This window comes from Ranitomeya imitator, chromosome 6 (assembly GCF_032444005.1).
Source record: "Ranitomeya imitator isolate aRanImi1 chromosome 6, aRanImi1.pri, whole genome shotgun sequence".
In the NCBI taxonomy this organism is placed as follows: domain Eukaryota; kingdom Metazoa; phylum Chordata; class Amphibia; order Anura; family Dendrobatidae; genus Ranitomeya; species Ranitomeya imitator.
The window spans coordinates 390185282-390203853 of record NC_091287.1 but is presented as its reverse complement, the minus strand read 5'-3'; the positions used below and the strand labels follow the sequence as shown (position 1 = coordinate 390203853).

Here is an 18572-nt window from a genome sequence, read left to right as displayed (position 1 = left end):
AAAATAATAAAAAAAATATGATTTTATCAGGAAGAATTTAGAAACCAAATAAAATAAAATGATTTTTTCAGGGAGAATTTAGAAAACAAATAAAACCAAAAATAGGCGTTCTATGGCCCACTGACTGAGAGATGACGCACACAGGAGTCAGGAGTGGCACACAAACCCAGAGGCCAATATTTTTCTACCAATGATTGATGTAGTTATTTTCTCTGGTAGATTTTAGAACCCAAATCAAGGAAAAAAAATATAGGCTTTCTATGGACCACAATTGGAGAGAGAGAGAGAGAGAGAGAGAGAGAGAGAGAGATGGCACACCCAGGAGTCAAGACTGGCACACAAGCAGAAAGGCCAATATTAATCTCCCACTGTTTTTTTGGTTGTTTTTTTTTTTTTTTTTTCAGGGAGACTTTAGAAATAAAAATAATAAAAAAAATATGATTTTATCAGGAAGAATTTAGAAACCAAATAAAATAAAATGATTTTTTCAGGGAGAATTTAGAAAACAAATAAAACCAAAAATATGCGTTCTATGGCCCACTGACTGAGAGAGAGAGAGAGATGGAACGCTTAGTACTGGCACACAAGCCCAAAGGGCAATATTAATCTCCCTTTTTTTTTCCAGGGAGAATTTCTGAAACCCAAAAAAAAAATAAAATAGGCTTTCTATGGCCCACTATTTGTGAGAGAGATGGGACGCTCAGGACTGGCACAGATGGCACGCTCAGGACTGGCACAGAAGCCCAGAGGCCAATATTAATCTCCCTTTTTTTCTGGGAGAATTTATAAAACCAAAAAAATATTTAAATAGGCTTTCTATGGCCCACTATTTGTGAGAGAGATGGCACGCTCAGGACTGGCACAGATGGCACGCTCACAACTGGCACACAAGCCCAGAGGCCAATATTAATCTCCCTTTTTTCAGGGAGAATTTCTAAAACCCAAAAAAAAAATAAAATAGGCTTTCTATGGCCCACTATTTGTGAGAGAGATGGGACGCTCAGGACTGGCACAGATGGCACGCTCAGGACTGGCACAGAAGCCCAGAGGCCAATATTAATCTCCCTTTTTTTCTGGGAGAATTTATAAAACCAAAAAAATATTTAAATAGGCTTTCTATGGCCCACTATTTGTGAGAGAGATGGCACGCTCAGGACTGGCACAGATGGCACGCTCACAACTGGCACACAAGCCCAGAGGCCAATATTAATCTCCCTTTTTTCAGGGAAAATTGATAAAACAAAAAAAAAAATTAAATAGGCTTTCTATGGCCCACTATTTGTGAGAGAGATGGCACGCTCAGGGCTGGCTGGCACAGATGGCACGCTCAGGACTGGCACACAAGCCCAGAGGCCAATATTAATCTCCCTTTTTTTCTGGGAGAATTTATAAAACCAAAAAAATATTTAAATAGGCTTTCTATGGCCCACTATTTGTGAGAGAGATGGCACGCTCAGGACTGGCACAGATGGCACGCTCACAACTGGCACACAAGCCCAGAGGCCAATATTAATCTCCCTTTTTTCAGGGAAAATTGATAAAACAAAAAAAAAAATTAAATAGGCTTTCTATGGCACACTATTTGTGAGAGAGATGGCACGCTCAGGGCTGGCTGGCACAGATGGCACGCTCAGGACTGGCACACAAGCCCAGAGGCCAATATTAATCTCCCTTTTTTTCTGGGAGAATTTATAAAACCAAAAAAATATTTAAATAGGCTTTCTATGGCCCACTATTTGTGAGAGAGATGGCACGCTCAGGACTGGCACAGATGGCACGCTCACAACTGGCACACAAGCCCAGAGGCCAATATTAATCTCCCTTTTTTCAGGGAAAATTTATAAAACAAAAAAAAAAATTAAATAGGCTTTCTATGGCCCACTATTTGTGAGAGAGATGGCACGCTCAGGGCTGGCACAGATGGCACGCTCAGGACTGGCACACAAGCCCAGAGGCCAATATTAATCTCCCTTTTTTTCAGGGAGAATTTATAAAACCAAAAAAAAAAATAAATAGGCTTTCTATGGCCCACTATTTGTGAGAGAGATGGCACACTCAGGACTGGCACACAAGCCCAAAGGCCAATATTAATCTCCCACTGTATTTTTATCAGGGAGAATTTATACACCCCACAAAAAAAAATACAGAAAAATGAAAAGGCTTTCTATGGCCCACTATGTGAGAGAGATGGCACACACAGGGATGGCACTCTAGCAGAAATGCCAAATTGCCAATCTTAATCTCCCACCAAAAAAAAAAAAAAAAAAAAAACAGGGAATGTCCTACAATTACTATCTCCCTGCCTGCAGTAATCTCAGCCAGGTATGGCAGGCAGCTACTATCTCCCTGCCTGCAGTAATCTCAGCCAGGTATGGCAGGCAGCAATAAGGAGTGGACTGATGCACAAATGAAATAAAAAGTGTGGACAAACAAAAAAGATAGCTGTGCAGAAAGGAAGGAACAAGAGGATTTGTGCTTTGAAAAAAGCAGTTGGTTTGCACAGCGGCGTACACACAGCAATGCAGCTATCAGGGAGCCTTCTAGGGCAGCCCAATGAGCTACAGCGCTGAGGGGAAAAAAAAAAAAAAAAAAACTTCCACTGTCCCTGCACACCGAGGGTGGTGTTGGACAGTGCAAATCGCTGCAGCACAAGCGGTTTTGTGGTTAATGGACCCTGCCTAACGCTATCCCTGCTTCTGACAAAGCGGCAGCAACCTCTCCCTAAGCTCAGATCAGCAGCAGTAAGATGGCGGTCGGCGGGAACGCCTCTTTATAGCCCCTGTGACGTCGCAGACAGCAAGCCAATCACTGCAATGCCCTTCTCTAAGATGGTGGGGACCAGGACCTATGTCATCACGCTGCCCACACTCTGCGTTTACCTTCATTGGCTGAGAAATGGCGCTTTTCGCGTCATTGAAACGCGACTTTGGCGCGAAAGTCGCGTACCGCATGGCCGACCCCGCACAGGGGTCGGATCGGGTTTCATGAAACCCCGACTTAGCCAAAAGTCGGCGACTTTTGAAAATGTTCGACCCGTTTCGCTCAACCCTAGCATTGACTGTTTTGTGTTACAGCAAGTACCATTCAGTGCAGTAGGCATGGCTGATCTGCTGGCCGGTGAGAAACTGAAAATACCCCTCCGATTGGCTGACCCGCCGGGGACATGTACAGTCTGGAAGAGGAAACTCCGTGATAGGAGAAAAAGTGCACAGAGAACATACGTGCTGTGATGTGGGAGCATGGCTCGGTCTGAGCAAGACAGAGGAGGAGGGAGGCGAGGACTCATATTGGGCCAAAAGTGTGCGCGATTTTAAAAGACCAGCGGTGAATGGCCAACGAAAGCTGGGAAGGGGCGCGGTCAGAGAGAAAAGGGGGGGTGGCTACAAAGCCCAAGAACGGCCAGGAAAAAATGGCCACGGCTGTGCAAGATCGCCCCATGTACCAACGCCACCCTGTCTGAAACCTTAGCTGTGCGGTGCAGCTGGAGGAATAGTAATGTCACAGACCTGCTGTGTGCTACTGCGGGGGAAAAAAAAAAAGGGGGACCTGCCAGGCGAGTCCCGATGCCTTCAGGAGCCCTCGGGTGGATGAGGGTCACTGGAATGAGTTATCCGCCTTCCCGCACCATCTCCAGATGGTGCAGAAGACGGCGTCGACCCCTTATAAGAAGAGGGAAGGTCACTACCAGTGACCACAGTCTTCCTCCCAGCCCTCTACGATGAGAGGGGTGGGTTGGGGAAAAGGCTAGGACCGGCCACCGGGAATCACCCTGAAGCACCTGTGAAAGGTGGCAGGGGATTAGGTCCTGCCTTGCGGGTCCGAGAGTGGGCGATGTGGGTGACACCACACTGCACTCTCGGTCGCATAAGTGTGGGAAAACAGGGTGGGAAACTGCACCCCGTTACTCTAAGGAAGAAGAACCTGAAAAACAAAGGAAAAAAGATTAATAAAACACAAGTTACCTGAAAAAAGGAAATGCGAAACTGGGATCAGCTCCAGGTCCGCTTCCTACTGACACGAAGCTAAAACTGATGTGCTTTGTGCCAGTCGGTGGGTGTATACTGCTGTGGAGGATCCGTTTCCCTTTTTTTTGCCTCGTGTCAGGTTACCTTCTCCCCCAACGAAGCGGTAAAGAAATAAGCCTTGTTTTTTGGTATGCACACTGCTCAAGAACATAAGGGAACCCTTAAGTCACAGATCTGATTAAATTAGTAGAAGACGGACCTAGTGGCAACAGAGGGTAGAGATCCTCAGAGGTGGGAGGATCAGCATTGTTTTTTCTGGATGGCAGAACAGCATGGCCTGCTATGGTAAAACAAGAGTTACATGTTTCAATATGTCTGGACATGCTTTCTTTTTCCAGCCACTAAAAAAATCTGGTCTCCAAATTAGCTACTGTTCACATTAAACTTTGATGTGAAAACTGCGATGTTTAAAAATGTATGCTCCACTTATATTAAAGAAAAAACTGAGTCTTGTTTTCCTGATATCACCGGAATTTTGCAATTTCCCTGATAAATCGCAAGAGTCCAAAAGACCATTTCTTTGCCAAGTTTCAGATGCGACATGAAAATTTGTATTAAAATTTGTGACTTCTAGTCCAACCTGGAACCTGGCAAAGGTGCAAAGATACGGTATCCAGAAAGACGTAATGGAAGTCAAATTCATTAAAACGAAAACAGTGACCGTGGCTCAAAATGAAGGCACGAACCTGCACCGGTTCTCGACAGGCATACTGTACTTTTGCTTTACCTGACAATTGAACAGGATACTATGCAATAAGTCCAACAAGTTGCTTTCTAAACAAAAAAAAAATTGTGTGATGGGGCATTTGGTAGTGCTGGGATTGTTTTTTGGATGCAGGACGACTGTGCACCAACATATCGGTGGAGCAATGGGTATATTGACATGATCTGATGAAGCCAACGCTCTAATAATCAATCCTCTAATGATCTGGTCAGCGCTGAACTTTTATTCAATTCATCCTGGTGCTCCGGTAGAAGACCACTAACATACTGAATGTACGGTATTTGTATACAGAATGATTAATACGCATTTTAAAACTGGATCTATATTTCCCCTTGTAATGGTTTACATTTATGATATGGTATTTTGTCATATGGCAGAGGTATAAACATATCCAGTTAACCGGTCACATGAGGCACGGAATAGGTGTAACCTGGGACGTGAAAGGTCTGCAGTGTCAGAGCTGAGAGGAAGGAGCACTGCTGTAGTCAGTCCGCACAAAATGACTGTTCAAACCAAGCACAAGTGCTTGGTGCATCTCAGGCGAGACCAAGCAGCACAGTCCCACTAGTTTTCCATTCATCTCTGCTTTCATCTGGCTCCTCTAAAGCCACAGCTGCTGATCAAGCAAAAGGGGGCAGATATGGAACCAAAACAAGTAGGTGGGAAGGTACACTAAACTGTTCAGTTTAATTTGCAACAAGCGCTTGTGCTCGGTTTGAACAGTCATTTTGTGATGATAGACTACCTTTAACTTTCATTTTGCAAAAAACGGTAAATAATAAAGATATAACGTCATATTGTTGTGTGCAGCATTAGTTTCCACTCTCCAACATGTGACAATTACTTTGTAGCAGCCTAAGAAAGCACCAGGCCCATCTCCACATCTTCAGTCCATGTCATGTATGGTTATAACCGCACGTGGAAACATGAATTTACCTAATACGGTTTGCAAAAAAACACAATCTGCCAAAGCGTAACAAAAAGCAGCTGTAAACATCGAGCACAAGCGGTTCCCAATGTTTAATGCTTTTAACAACCGTCTTCTATCAGGTACATGGACTCTAGCCAGACATGAAGTGCGCGAGCCAATGTATCACAGGAGCCAATTAAACGCCAACCATAGACTTATTAATCACTCCACACAGGGCAGCAGAGAAATGCCTACGTTCTGACTGCTGCGTGTCAGCCACCAGACAGCCCATACTCACAATGATATCAAATACCAATGATCCAATCACTACGGAAAACTGCAGATCTCAATAAAAGGGCGCAACGCTGCTCCAGAATCACAAGTAGGAAGTTCCGTCATGTAACCATCACGGTGGCAGACAAACGTAACACAGAAGGTTCTGACCCATCATGGTGCGGGACAGGCTGAATGCTGAAAGGGCAGAAATTTAGATTAAAGTGAACCTGACAGCTGATACATGCTGCCCAATCCACGGACGGCATGCATCAGGCACTGGCTGATCTCAGGCCAGGCATGGTAGACTACAAAATCAGGCAGCGCTTCAGAGAAACCAACTGTAACAGCCGCCAAGGACTGAGCCGCGCTGGAGAGCTGTCAGACAGGCGGTGACCAGCGGCTTCTCCCCACCCACTGACTTGGATTGACAGGTCTCTCCCTATACAGGCAAGTAGGCAGAGACCTGTCACTCCAGGGAAGCGGTAGGGGAAAAGTCGCCAGGGACCCGCCTGCCTGACTAGTCTCCAAGTCCTCAGCGGCTTTTAAAGCATATTGTTCTCTGAACACCGCAGCGTTTGAGAGTCAAACATACCTGGCTGAGATCACAGCCGTGCCTGATACATGCTGCCTGTGGATCCCACTACCTACCCCTACAAGCACTCTGGCTGCATCACCACAATGACAGGGTCGTAGTCCTCGCATCCATCATACATTTATGATTAGTGATGGGCGAGTGTGCTCATTACTCGAGATTTCCGAGCATGCTCGAGTGTTCTCAGAGTATTTTGGGCGTGCTCAGAGATTATGTTTGTGTCACCGCAGCTGCATGAGTTGCGGCTGCTAGACAGCCTGAATACATGTGGGGATTCCCTAATAAACAGGCAATCCCTACATGTGTTCAGGTTGTCTAGCAGCCACAAATCATGCAGCTGAGGCAACACAATCTACGAGCACGCCCAAAATACTCGGAGAACACCCGAGCATGCTTCGAAATCTCGAGTAACGAGCACACTCGCTCTTCACTATTTATGATCTATTCTAATATGAAAAATAACCCTATAACATGAAGTAAGATATATACCGGACTTTAGGTGGCTCCTTTACATCTGATATTTGCTCGGTGTTCAATTCTGTATCCAGCTTATCTTCCTTTGTGTCTGGCTACACAAGGCAAAGAAAACAGCGAATGTGAGGCCTCATGTACAAAAAGGTAACAATTACATATGGCAGCAAAGTATTGATATAATATATACACACAACAGGTTAAAAGATCATCCCTTCATTACCTGCGCAATCATACTGTCCTTCTTTCTCCAGAACCACCATCTCCTGGATTGTTTAGGCATCTTTTCCTTCACCCATGATTCTACTGTGTTCTGTAAAAGAGCAAACTCATCAGGAAGCCATTTTAAAGCTACGTGAAACCAATCCCTACAAATGTGTCAGTTTTTTGCTATAAATACAGGCCCGATTCATTAAGGTTGGGTTCACATTGCGTTAAACCCGTCCGTTAGACGGACTATGTTACACCGCGGCATAACGCAGTCTGTTACGCCGCCATTGAATCCAATGTTGGACACATCGCTAGCACACGCCCACAATGGGCATGCGCTAGCGATGTGCCGTCATTGAGTGACGGACCCTGAGACGCAGGCTGCAGCGTTTCTGGGTCCGTCACCGCTAGCACAGATAGAGCTAGCAGATGCTCTACCTGCACTAGAGCACTACCATACCGGCACGTGCGTTAACAGCAGCCCGTTACCGTATGTGTTGAACGGACTGCTGTTAACGCAATGTGAACCCGGCCTAAGTCTGAGATTACACACTCCAGTCTTAATGATGGGCGTGCAAATATAAGACACCTAATTCATTATGAGGCGTATGCGACACAATGAATTTCTTGGATTGAGTCCTAAACTGGCACGAAATTGCCTAAATCTGCAATGTTTATGTGCAACTGTGGGTTTCTCCAAGAATGTGACATTTGGAGGAGTTTTAAACGCCATGATGAATTAGGGCTATACAGTCCAGCTATAAATACAATAAATAGGACTTACCTTGGGTAAGCTCTTCTGGAATACTTGTAGACTCAAGATCATAGGAGCCGCCAGCACCCAGTTATAATATCTGTATGGGAAAAAAAACTAAAGTCAGCAATCACATTACAATCCTTATCAATTATCAAAACTGCAGCAAGAAGCTCCGCAAGTGGCAATGCAGCTATAAGGATTCCGACATTATGCTGCTCTCTGGTTAAGTGGTAAAACTTGGTGAAAGATTTTGTTTACACTAGAACAGCAATCAAGTATATTGGGCCGATTCATTGCACGTCAGTCTTAGCGATCGGGACCGAGGGAATGAGAGGTACATTAAGAGGTACACAACCGGCGTGCCATTCATTAGGAGGTACACAACCGGTGTGCCATTCATTAAGAGGTACACCAGCGGCGTGCCATTCATTAGGAGGTACACAACTGGCATGGCATTCATTAAGAGGTACACAACCGGCGTGCCATTCATTAAGAGGTACACAACCGGCGTGCCATTCATTAAGAGGTACACAACCGGCGTGCCATTCATTAGGAGGTACACAACCGGCGTGCCATTCATTAAGAGGTACACCAGCGGCGTGCCATTCATTAGGAGGTACACAACTGGCATGCCATTCATTAAGAGGTACACAACCGGCGTGCCATTCATTAAGAGGTACAAGAGGTACACAACCGGCGTGCCATTCATTAAGAGGTACACAACCGGCGTGCCATTCATTAGGAGGTACACAACCGGCGTGCCATTCATTAAGAGGTACACAATAAGCATGCCATTCATTAAGAGGTACACAACCGACGTGCCATTCATTAGTAGGTACACAACCGGCGTGCCATTCATTAGTAGGTACACAACCGGCGTGCCATTCATTAGGAGGTACACAACCGGCTTGCCATTCATTAGGAGGTACACAACCGGCATGCCATTCATTAAGAGGTACACAACAGACGTGCCATTCATTAGTAGGTACACAACCGGCGTGCCATTCATTAGGAGGTACACAACCGGCTTGCCATTCATTAGGAGGTACACAACCGGTATGCCATTCCTTAAGAGGTACACAATAAGCATGCCATTCATTAGGAGATACACAGCCAGCGTGCCATTCATTAGGCGGTACACAACCGGAGAGCCATTCATTAGGCGGTACATAACCGGAGAGCCATTCATTAGGCGGTACATAACAGGCGTGCCATTCATTAGGCGGTACACAACCGGAGAGCCATTCATTAGGCGGTACATAACCGGAGAGCCATTCATTAGGCGGTACATAACCGGAGAGCCATTCATTAGGCGGTACATAACAGGCGTGCCATTCATTAGGCGGTACACAACCGGAGAGCCATTCATTAGGCGGTACATAACCGGAGAGCCATTCATTAGGCGGTACATAACCAGCGTGCCATTCATTAGGCGGTACACAACCGGAGAGCCATTCATTAGGCGGTACATAACCAACGTGCCATTCATGAGGCGGTACACAACCGGCGTGCCATTCATGAGGCGATGCACAACCGGCGTGCCATTCATGAGGCGATGCACAACCAGCGTGCCATTCATTAGGCGCTACACACCCGGCGTGCCATTCATTAGGAGGTACACAACCGACGTGCCATTCATTAGGAGGTACACAACCGGTGTGCGCCTCTGTCTGTACATATCTGGGAAAATTTACGCCACTAAGGAAGCATTCTCATTAGACATGGGGGCTTAACTACGCTTGGTCCTGCATATTTTGGGAAAGTTGTTTCACGTTTCACTCTGCGTAGTGCTGCATGTCTCCAAACCGGTCCCCCAAATACTGCGGCAACTGTTTGGTTAGTTCTCATTTACCTGTTATAGATCCTCACAACAAGATTGGGATTGTCAATGATTCCTGGGTTTTCAGCAAACTGCTGATAGGTAATTAGATGCTCCTTGAATTTCTCTGTATTAAATAAAAAATATCAATAGATGAATTAAACTACATGTCACAAAACATCGACTGACAGCACGGCTGTATGGGCCAATATCAGGTCCCCCGATCATTGCCTTGATGAGCAGTGATCAGCTAATACTTATTAGTCTTCAGGACACGTAACCAGAACGTACTGCAGACAATGAGATTAAATAACAACCACAGATACACTAATCACTATATGCCAACAAAAAAATATATAAAATCAAATAAGAATTAAAATCTTGATATAAATGCCAGTGACTAGCGTCCTGTGGAGAGAAATGTGGAAACCACCACCATACTAAGAGGAAGCAACCACAGCCAATATAGAGTAGTCTAAGAAGATCTACCAAGCAGGGATAAGATAAAAAATGCCTTTATTGTATATAATTGGCAAATATTGAATAGAAAGTACAATATACAATACAAATAAAAAAATATATAGACACATGTGCGCACAAAGGGACAATATTTTTTATATAAATAAAATAAATATCAACAATGGTACAGGCTGACCCTTAAAACAATAAGTTTTTAAATGATTTTTAACGGGTTTTTAAATAACAGGCTCATACACACCCCCAAAAGATGATATATATTGTTAGCCGGAATTATATGTAGCACAAAATCCACGTATGCTCAAAGTACACACTCCTTAATACAATCTGTGCAAAATATAGCAAGGTAATAACTAAATTGCTATATTGCACACAGTAAAGTGCAAAAAAAAAAAAAAAATGAGGAAACTGTAAGGGGACAACAAGTGCAGTAATACTTCCAGCACAGTCTTCATTTATTTGTGTGAAGGGGCTTTAAGGGAGTGCTGATCGGCTCGCTGAAAGTGCTAGTTTGGGCAGGTGTAAGACAGCCCTCACTTATAATGTCAATCTCATACTGCAAAAATCAAGGGAAACATTAGATCGAGCACATGTCCAGTGATTACCAAACCCTGCATGGCACATCTAGCAGTGAAGTAAAGCAGTCACATCTCTCGGGCCTAAGGGTGCTTGCAGAAAACCTTACTGGTACTGTGTGTGGCCAATCTGTAGCAGGGAATAATGATATAAGCCCTATTGCTCTATTACCCCAGCAGCTGCACTTGTGGCAGTACCCAATTTTTTTCAGGTTACTTAAAGGGAAGCTGTCATCAGGTGTTTGCCCTCATCTGAGATAAGCAGTGTATAACGCCCCGATCAGAGATCAGAATTATGTAGGGGCAGAGATCCGGATTCCAATGATGTGTTAAGTGTGCTCCATGCTGCAGTTTACATAAAATAACTGTTCTCTGACTGCTGAGCTCTGTTATAACCCTGCCCACACCACTGATTGACAGCTTTCTGTGTACACTGTGCATAGGCAAAAATTGCCAGTGGTGTTTAAACAAACCGCATGAATATGGAGTACTTAGCAGTAGGTTTAGTTTTCATCTAGTGAATCTCCTGCTGACAAAATAGCTATTCCTTTAAAACCACAGTAAGCAGCCAAGTAAGTTACATATCACTGGAACTGGATCTCAGTTTCTACTTTATACTGCTCTCAGATTATGTGGCATAAACCTGGTGACAAATTCCCTTTAAAGCTCCCATATAGATGAGATGGCTGTCAACAAATGATGGGTCAGTAGATTGTTTGGCCGGCGGCCCTCTCCGCTGTCTCTTCCTTACACAGAACCACAGACAGACATACCTGGCGCCAGCTTGTCTCAGGAGGAACAAAGGGACAGGCAGTCCAAAAATCTGTCATGTTGGGTCTTTAACTCCAGACAATCATCTGTCGGCCGAATCAGTCAATATTAGCTGGTTTAGCCAATGTCTCCTAATGTGTATGAAGGGGGTCAGGCTGTAGCCCCCATTGTGGACTCGCCTAATAATTAGGTTTCTAACACCTAATTAGCAGATGGTTTTTGATTATGAACACTGCATGCAGAATAGTCTTCAGGAAGCAGATATTCGTTGCACATGCTGTGCTGCGTTTGTTGTTAGGGACAATCGCCTTCTACTGGCGGCATCGCGACCATGACACTCACCTTTAGAGATCTCTCCATTTTCACTCAGACCACCACAGAGAGAAAGTGTGACATCCGGCAAGTCCATGGGAGAATCAGAGAGGCACTCAGTGCCACTGTCTGCGGCAGCGCTGCCAACAGACTGTGGCGACTGCGAGCCGGACAGCATCTCAGACTCCATCCACTGCCTGGAACCAGGGTCCAAGTCACTGCAATACAGAAGGTTCCTCACATTAGGGATACAAATTAGTGACGAGCCTTCCATCAGTTCTCTTTTTAAGTTGAGGCGGTGCTTGAAAACATTGGGTCATGAGAATGCAGTAATAAGAGTAAATTCAATTGCACATGTTGCATCTATGGCGCATGTTCACCCAATACTTGATGTGATGGGATCTTAGGCCATGTTCACCCGCAAATAAACATAACGCAGTCCAAACCAAAACATCTCTTCCCGATACGCTCCCATAGTGTTCAGGTATTACAGCTGCTAAGCGTTTCATTGAAACCCCACGTTCTCAGTGTGGAAAGTACATGCCCAGAGCATTTTACTCTCTAGCCGCCATCTTCAGCTGTTCCCGCCCCACCATCGTGTGAGTGCAATGCCTGGCCTGACCAGAAGTCACCAGGTCTCCATGCAAGCCTATGAGACCTCATTCTCGATCTCAGAGACTAACATCGAGTTGCGACTTCTGACTCACCCAGCAAACGATCCGACAGGTCACAAACTGCAAAAGACGACTGGAGCGGTGCCGATAACAGAAGGAGACGACTGATAAGTAATACTGGGAACAGCGAACCTAGACTAGTTGCACCACTCCAGCGCTGCAATGAAAAAACTGCTGGATTGGTGCTTTAAAAAAAAAAATGCAAGTGAAGTATTAGAAACAGATTGCAAATCTTATTTAAGATTTGGGTGCCGAGTTTGGATCACACATTTCCTTTTACATTCATTTTTTTTTATGCAAGTGTAACTGAAACCATGCAAACAAGCACTTAAATAGACATGTCAACTTGCCATAGAAATTTTCAGCCAGATCGTGGCCAATACACGCGCCCTTACTATAATGAAGCTTACCTTTTGGGGAAGTAAAGTGCGGCCACTTCAGGCTCCAAAACATTTAAATCATCCAGATAGATGTCGCCCGGACCCTGATGTTGGCTTCGCTTACGGACACCTGTCAGGATTGACAACATAACTAATGAAAACCGTGTCGCCTGACTTTTCCATAATGGAATATATATTATTGTACGGTAATTCAGGACAATCTGGATTTTATGGGAAAGTTACAGTTTTAGGTCAGACATCATTTTGGTCCATTTTGCATCCATTTACAGTTGTGTCAAAATGTGACTTCCTCTTCTGTTGCAGGTTAGTCACACAGATCACTAAACATAATGTAAGTATTAGCGATAACACTAGTAAACACAAAATGCAGCTTTTAAATGAAGGGCTGTGTGATTGCCCCCACCACCTTAAGGGTAAGTTCACACAGGGCGTTTTTGCTGCACCTGATCATCTTGGCAGGAAAGAAGCAGCATCAAAAATGCAGGTTTAGCTTTGTTGTTTTTTCCTCTTTGTCCATGCTAATGTCCTTGGATTTTCAGCAGCAAAAAATGATATCTGCATTTTTGATGCGTTTTTTCAACACCCATTCAAGTCAATGTGTGATAAAAGCTGAAAAAACACAGCAAAAACGCTGAAAGAAGTGACACGCTCTATGTCCAAAAAAACACAGCAAAGCACAAAATACTGATCTAACAAAAAAAAAAAACAATGTGTGTACATGAGATTTCTGAAATCTCATAGGCCTTGCTTGTACTGTAAAAAACAGCTGAAATAAGCATAAAAAAGCAGCAAAAACGCCCTGTGTGAACTTACCTTAAACAAACTAACTGGTTTATCACATCTTTGGGAAGCGGAGTTCAAATTTCCTAGTCAGACCCAGGCCTGATTACTGCCACATCTGCTCTCAATCAAGAAATCACTTAAATAGGACCAAAATATCCTCAAAATCTAGGAATCATGTCACTATCCAAATTCTGGAACAACTGAGAAAAAGTAATTGAGATCCATCAGTCTGGAAAAGGTTATAAAGCCATTTCTAAAGCTTTGGGACTCCAGCGAACCACAGTGAGCCATTATTCACAAATTGTGAAAACATGGAACAGTGATGAACCTTCCCATTAGTGGCCGGCCAACCAAAATTAGCCCAAGAGCGCAACAACCACTCATCCAAGAGGTCACATTTCAGAAAAGGAACATCATACCGACAGTAAAATATGATAGTGTTAGTGTGATGGTCTGGGGTTGTATTGCTGCTTCAGGACCTGGAAGACTTGCTGTGGTAAATGGAACCATGAATTCTGCAGTCCACCAAAAAATCCTAAAGGAGAATGTCCGGCCAACTGTTTGTGACCTCAACCTGAAGCGCACTTGGGTAATGCGGCAGGACAACGATCCAAAACACACCAGCAAGTCCACCTCTGAATGGCTTAAGAAAAACAAAATTAAAACTTTGGAGAGGGCTAGTCAAAGTATTGACCTTAATCCAATTGAGATGCTATGGCATGACATTAAAAAGGTGGTTCATGCTCGGAAACCCATCCAATTCTGCAAAGATGAGTGGGCCAAAACTCTTCCAGAGCATTGTAAAAGACTCATTGGCAGTTATCGCAAACACTTGCTTGCAGTTGTTGCCGCTAAGGGTGGCCCAACCAGTTATTAGGTTTAGGGGGCGATCACAGGACCCTGTAGGTTTGGATTTCTTTTTCCCTTAATAATAAACACATTTATTTAAATAACAGGTACTGCATTTTTTTGTTTAATTGTGTTGTTATCTTTGTCTAATATTTAAATATGTTTGGTGATTTGAAACATTTAAGTTTGACAAACATGCAAAATAGGAAAATCAGGAAGGGGGCAGACACTTTCACACAACTGTATATTTCTTACCCAAAAACAGATTTGAAATAGAGTGAAAGGCATGTCTTACTCCTCAATGATTAAAATGGGGACCAAATCAGGCAAGAGAAATAGAAATATGGAATAAAAACATGAGAGATTATAATCCAACATATCAGCCTCACATTTATGATAAGGATTTTAAAGTTTACACTGAAGAGGATCTGCATGAAGATCAGCCCCAGTATATGACAATCCCCATCAGAAATCTTGAGAAGACATATTGGATATTAATCTGTCGTGTGAACATAAGCTTAGGGTGACAATGAATGCCCTCTGGACAAATCAGAACATAAAAGCAGTATGAAATCCCAGTTATTCAGTAGGATATAACATCATGGAATGGAAAAATGTCCAAATCTTTGGCAATCTACCAAGAACAAGTCATCCCCTTAAATATAGCACACATGCTGGCTGAGAGATGCTGAAAGCATTACGAAATATCACAAGGGTAATATCAAACAGATCTAGAGGGACCTCTTGAATAAATGAAGGCTAACATCCGTGATTGGTTGAAGGTATAAAATGTACTGTATGTTCACAAATAGCAGATTTGATGAAGAAGCTGCCATGCCTGAATCCGTTCTATACATGTAAATGGGGAGGATACTGCAGCATGTGCATGGATCTCTGCTAACCCCATTCAGGTTAACAGGACGGTCACAGAAAATCCGATATATCAAAGACTTCACCTAAGGATTTACTAAGGCTGGCTGCTTTACATATACTCATTACAGAAACTGAGACAGAACACCAAGTCTAGAAGTAAAGTTGGTGCTGGCGCAAACCATGGTGATCAGTACATAATGAAAACCCGATGTCATTAGTAGCATGACTCTAATGAGTTTCCCTTTAAACAAGCTCCAATCAGGGAATGCAGTCAGTATTACAGCAGTCTAATACATTATCTTTTGCTGTCCGAGGAAAAAACTGCAGTCACAATTGCCTGGCAGAAGATGCAACTTTCTCTCATATTAAAAGGACCCTTGACCAGGCACAGCTTGTATGTGTATGGGGAAATCAGAGGATCTGTCAGTAAGATGACACAGTGGACCATTCCCTATTATTACAAGCCCTCTCATCCCTTGGCATCACAGACTTGGCCCTATCCTGGATCTCATCATACCTAACAGACATTCAGCGTCTCCCACTCACACACCACCACCTCGCCCTCTATCTGTCGGAGTCCCACAAGGTTCAGTCCTTGGGCCCCTGCTCTTCTCCATTTACACCTTTGGCCTGGGACAGCTCATAGAATCTCACGGCTTTCAGTATCATCTCTATGCTGATGACACACAGATCTACATCTCTGGACCAGATATCACCTCCCTTCTAACCAGAATCCCTCAATGTCTAGCCACTATTTCATCCTTCTTCTCCGCTAGATTTCTGAGACTTAACATGGACAAAACAGAATCCATCATCTTTCCCCCATCTCACGCGACCCCCCCAACGAACCTATCCATTACAGTAAATGGCTGCCCACTCTCCCCAGTCCCACAAGCTCGCTGCCTCGGGGTAATCCTTGACGCTGATCTCTCCTTCAAACCACATATCCAAGCCCTTTCCACTTCCTGCCGACTTCAACTCAAAAATATTTCACAAATCCGTTCATTCCTCAACCAAGAATCTGCAAAAACCCTAGTCCATGCCCTCATCATCTCTTGCCTTGACTACTGCAACCGCCTGCTCTGTGGCCTCCCCCTAACACTCTTGCACCCCTCCAATCTATTCTAAACTCTGCTGCCCGACTAATCCACCTGTCCCCCGCAATTCCCCGGCCTCTCCCCTCTGTCAATCCCTTCACTGGCTCCCCATTGCCCAGAGACTCCAGTACAAAACCCTAACCATGACGTACAAAGCCAACCACAACCTGTCTCCTCCATACATCTGTGACCTCGTCTCCCGGTACTTTCCTGCACGCAATCTCTGATCCTCACAATATCTCCTTCTCTACTCCCCTCTTATCTCCTCTTCCCACAATCACATACAAGATTTCTCTCGCGTATCACCCCTACTCTGGAACTCTCTACCACAACATATCAGACTCTCGCCTACCATCGAAACCTTCAAAAAGAACCTGAAGACCCACCTCTTCCGACAAGCCTACAACCTGCAGTAACCACCGATCGACCAAACCGCTGCATGACCAGCTCTACCCTCGCCTACTGTATTCTCACCCATCCCTTGTAGATTGTGAGCCTTCGCGGGCAGGGTCCTCACTCCTCCTGTACCAGTTATGACTTGTATTGTTTAAGATTATTGTACTTGTTTTTATTATGTATACCCCTTCTCACATGTAAAGCGCCATGGAATAAATGGCGCTATAACAATAAATAATAATATGATGAGTGCCCGGCCTATAACCCTCCTACTGTATGTGTATGGGGAAATCAGGGGATCTGCCAGTAAGATGAGTGCCGGGCCTATAACCCTCCTACTGTATGTGCATGGCCAGTTTCAATAGGTTATTTTATGCTAACAGGCGTGCACCAGTACTACCCTCATGCCACCCAGCACCTGCTTGATTGACAGTACAGACCAGCAGCACAGCAGTGCCGGTATTGTGCGCTCCGGATTTGACTCAAGAATCAGAAGGGCACAGTTTTCACCAGAACTGGCAGAATAAAGCTTCAAAGCAAAACTTAGCTCCACATTTGGAAAAAAAAAAAAAAGGGTATAAGTTCAGGATACAACGCTGAACTGTGAAAAAGAAAAAAAAAAAAATTTTTACATGGACAATACAATTTGTTGTGCAAATGCTCCTGAGTGCACAGATACCCCCATATGTGGTTGAAAGCTACTTTTGAGGAACGTGCAAAGCTCAGAAGGGAAAGAGCACTAAATTGCAGTGCAGGTTTTGCCCTTATAGTTTGCGGGTGCCGTGTCACACTGGCAGATCCCCTGAGGTGCCAGAACAGCAGAAACCCCATAAGAGACCCCATTTTACAAACTACACCTCTCAATGAGTTAATAAAGGGGTGCAATAATCATATTGACACCACAGGTGGGCCAGAGAATTTTACTCCACCAAAATTGTGTGTTAACCCCAGATTTTACATTTTCATACTGGGAAAAGGGTAAAAATGGCATCAAAATTTGTCCCACAATTTCTGCTGAATGTAGAAATACCCCATATGTGGCTGTACAGTACTGCTTAGCCATACAGAGAGACTCGGGAGGGACGGAACGTCATTTGCCTCCTGGAGCCCAGATTTTCCTAGAATAGTTTGCGGACGTCATATACAGAGCCCCTAATTGCTAGTAGATCCCCCTCAAGCAACCCCATTTTGCAAATTATACGCATTTTGGAATTTGTGTAGTGATGATTCTGACTCCATGGCCATTTTCCGGAAACAAGCAGCAGTGGATGTCGCTGAGTGAAGACTGCAAACTGCCGTTGTAGTGACCAGTACACTGTAGTGCCCAGTACACTGTAGTGCCCAGTACATTGCAGTCACCAGTACATTATGCCCAGCTCGTGCTTCTGGAGACAGGCACCTGTAAATAAGGCGGGCTCTCATAGCTACAGAAATGCCAAACATGTGGACAGTAAATATGGTTTAGGTACACTGGAGCTGCTGAATTTCTTTTGGGGGAAGAGGAGCTATAGCACTTTTCCAGAGCCTTTGTACTAATAGTAACACGGAAGATGTCCCCTATATTTCCATTAACAGATGAC

General features: G+C 44.3%; 1 protein-coding gene across 2 annotated transcripts in view; it reads right to left on the bottom strand.

Moving 5' to 3' along the window:
* LPIN2 (lipin 2) overlaps positions 1 to 18572 on the bottom strand; it is a 102664-nt gene that overhangs the window by 40551 nt on the left and 43541 nt on the right. For both annotated transcript variants that reach the window (XM_069731148.1, XM_069731147.1), the window contains exons 8-13: positions 13004 to 13103; positions 11950 to 12137; positions 9818 to 9911; positions 7993 to 8062; positions 7222 to 7311; positions 7017 to 7096 (exon numbers count right to left, since the gene is read on the bottom strand). In XM_069731148.1, coding sequence (XP_069587249.1) covers positions 7017 to 7096; positions 7222 to 7311; positions 7993 to 8062; positions 9818 to 9911; positions 11950 to 12137; positions 13004 to 13103 — 622 coding nt within the window. The remainder of the gene's footprint in view (positions 1 to 7016; positions 7097 to 7221; positions 7312 to 7992; positions 8063 to 9817; positions 9912 to 11949; positions 12138 to 13003; positions 13104 to 18572) is intronic.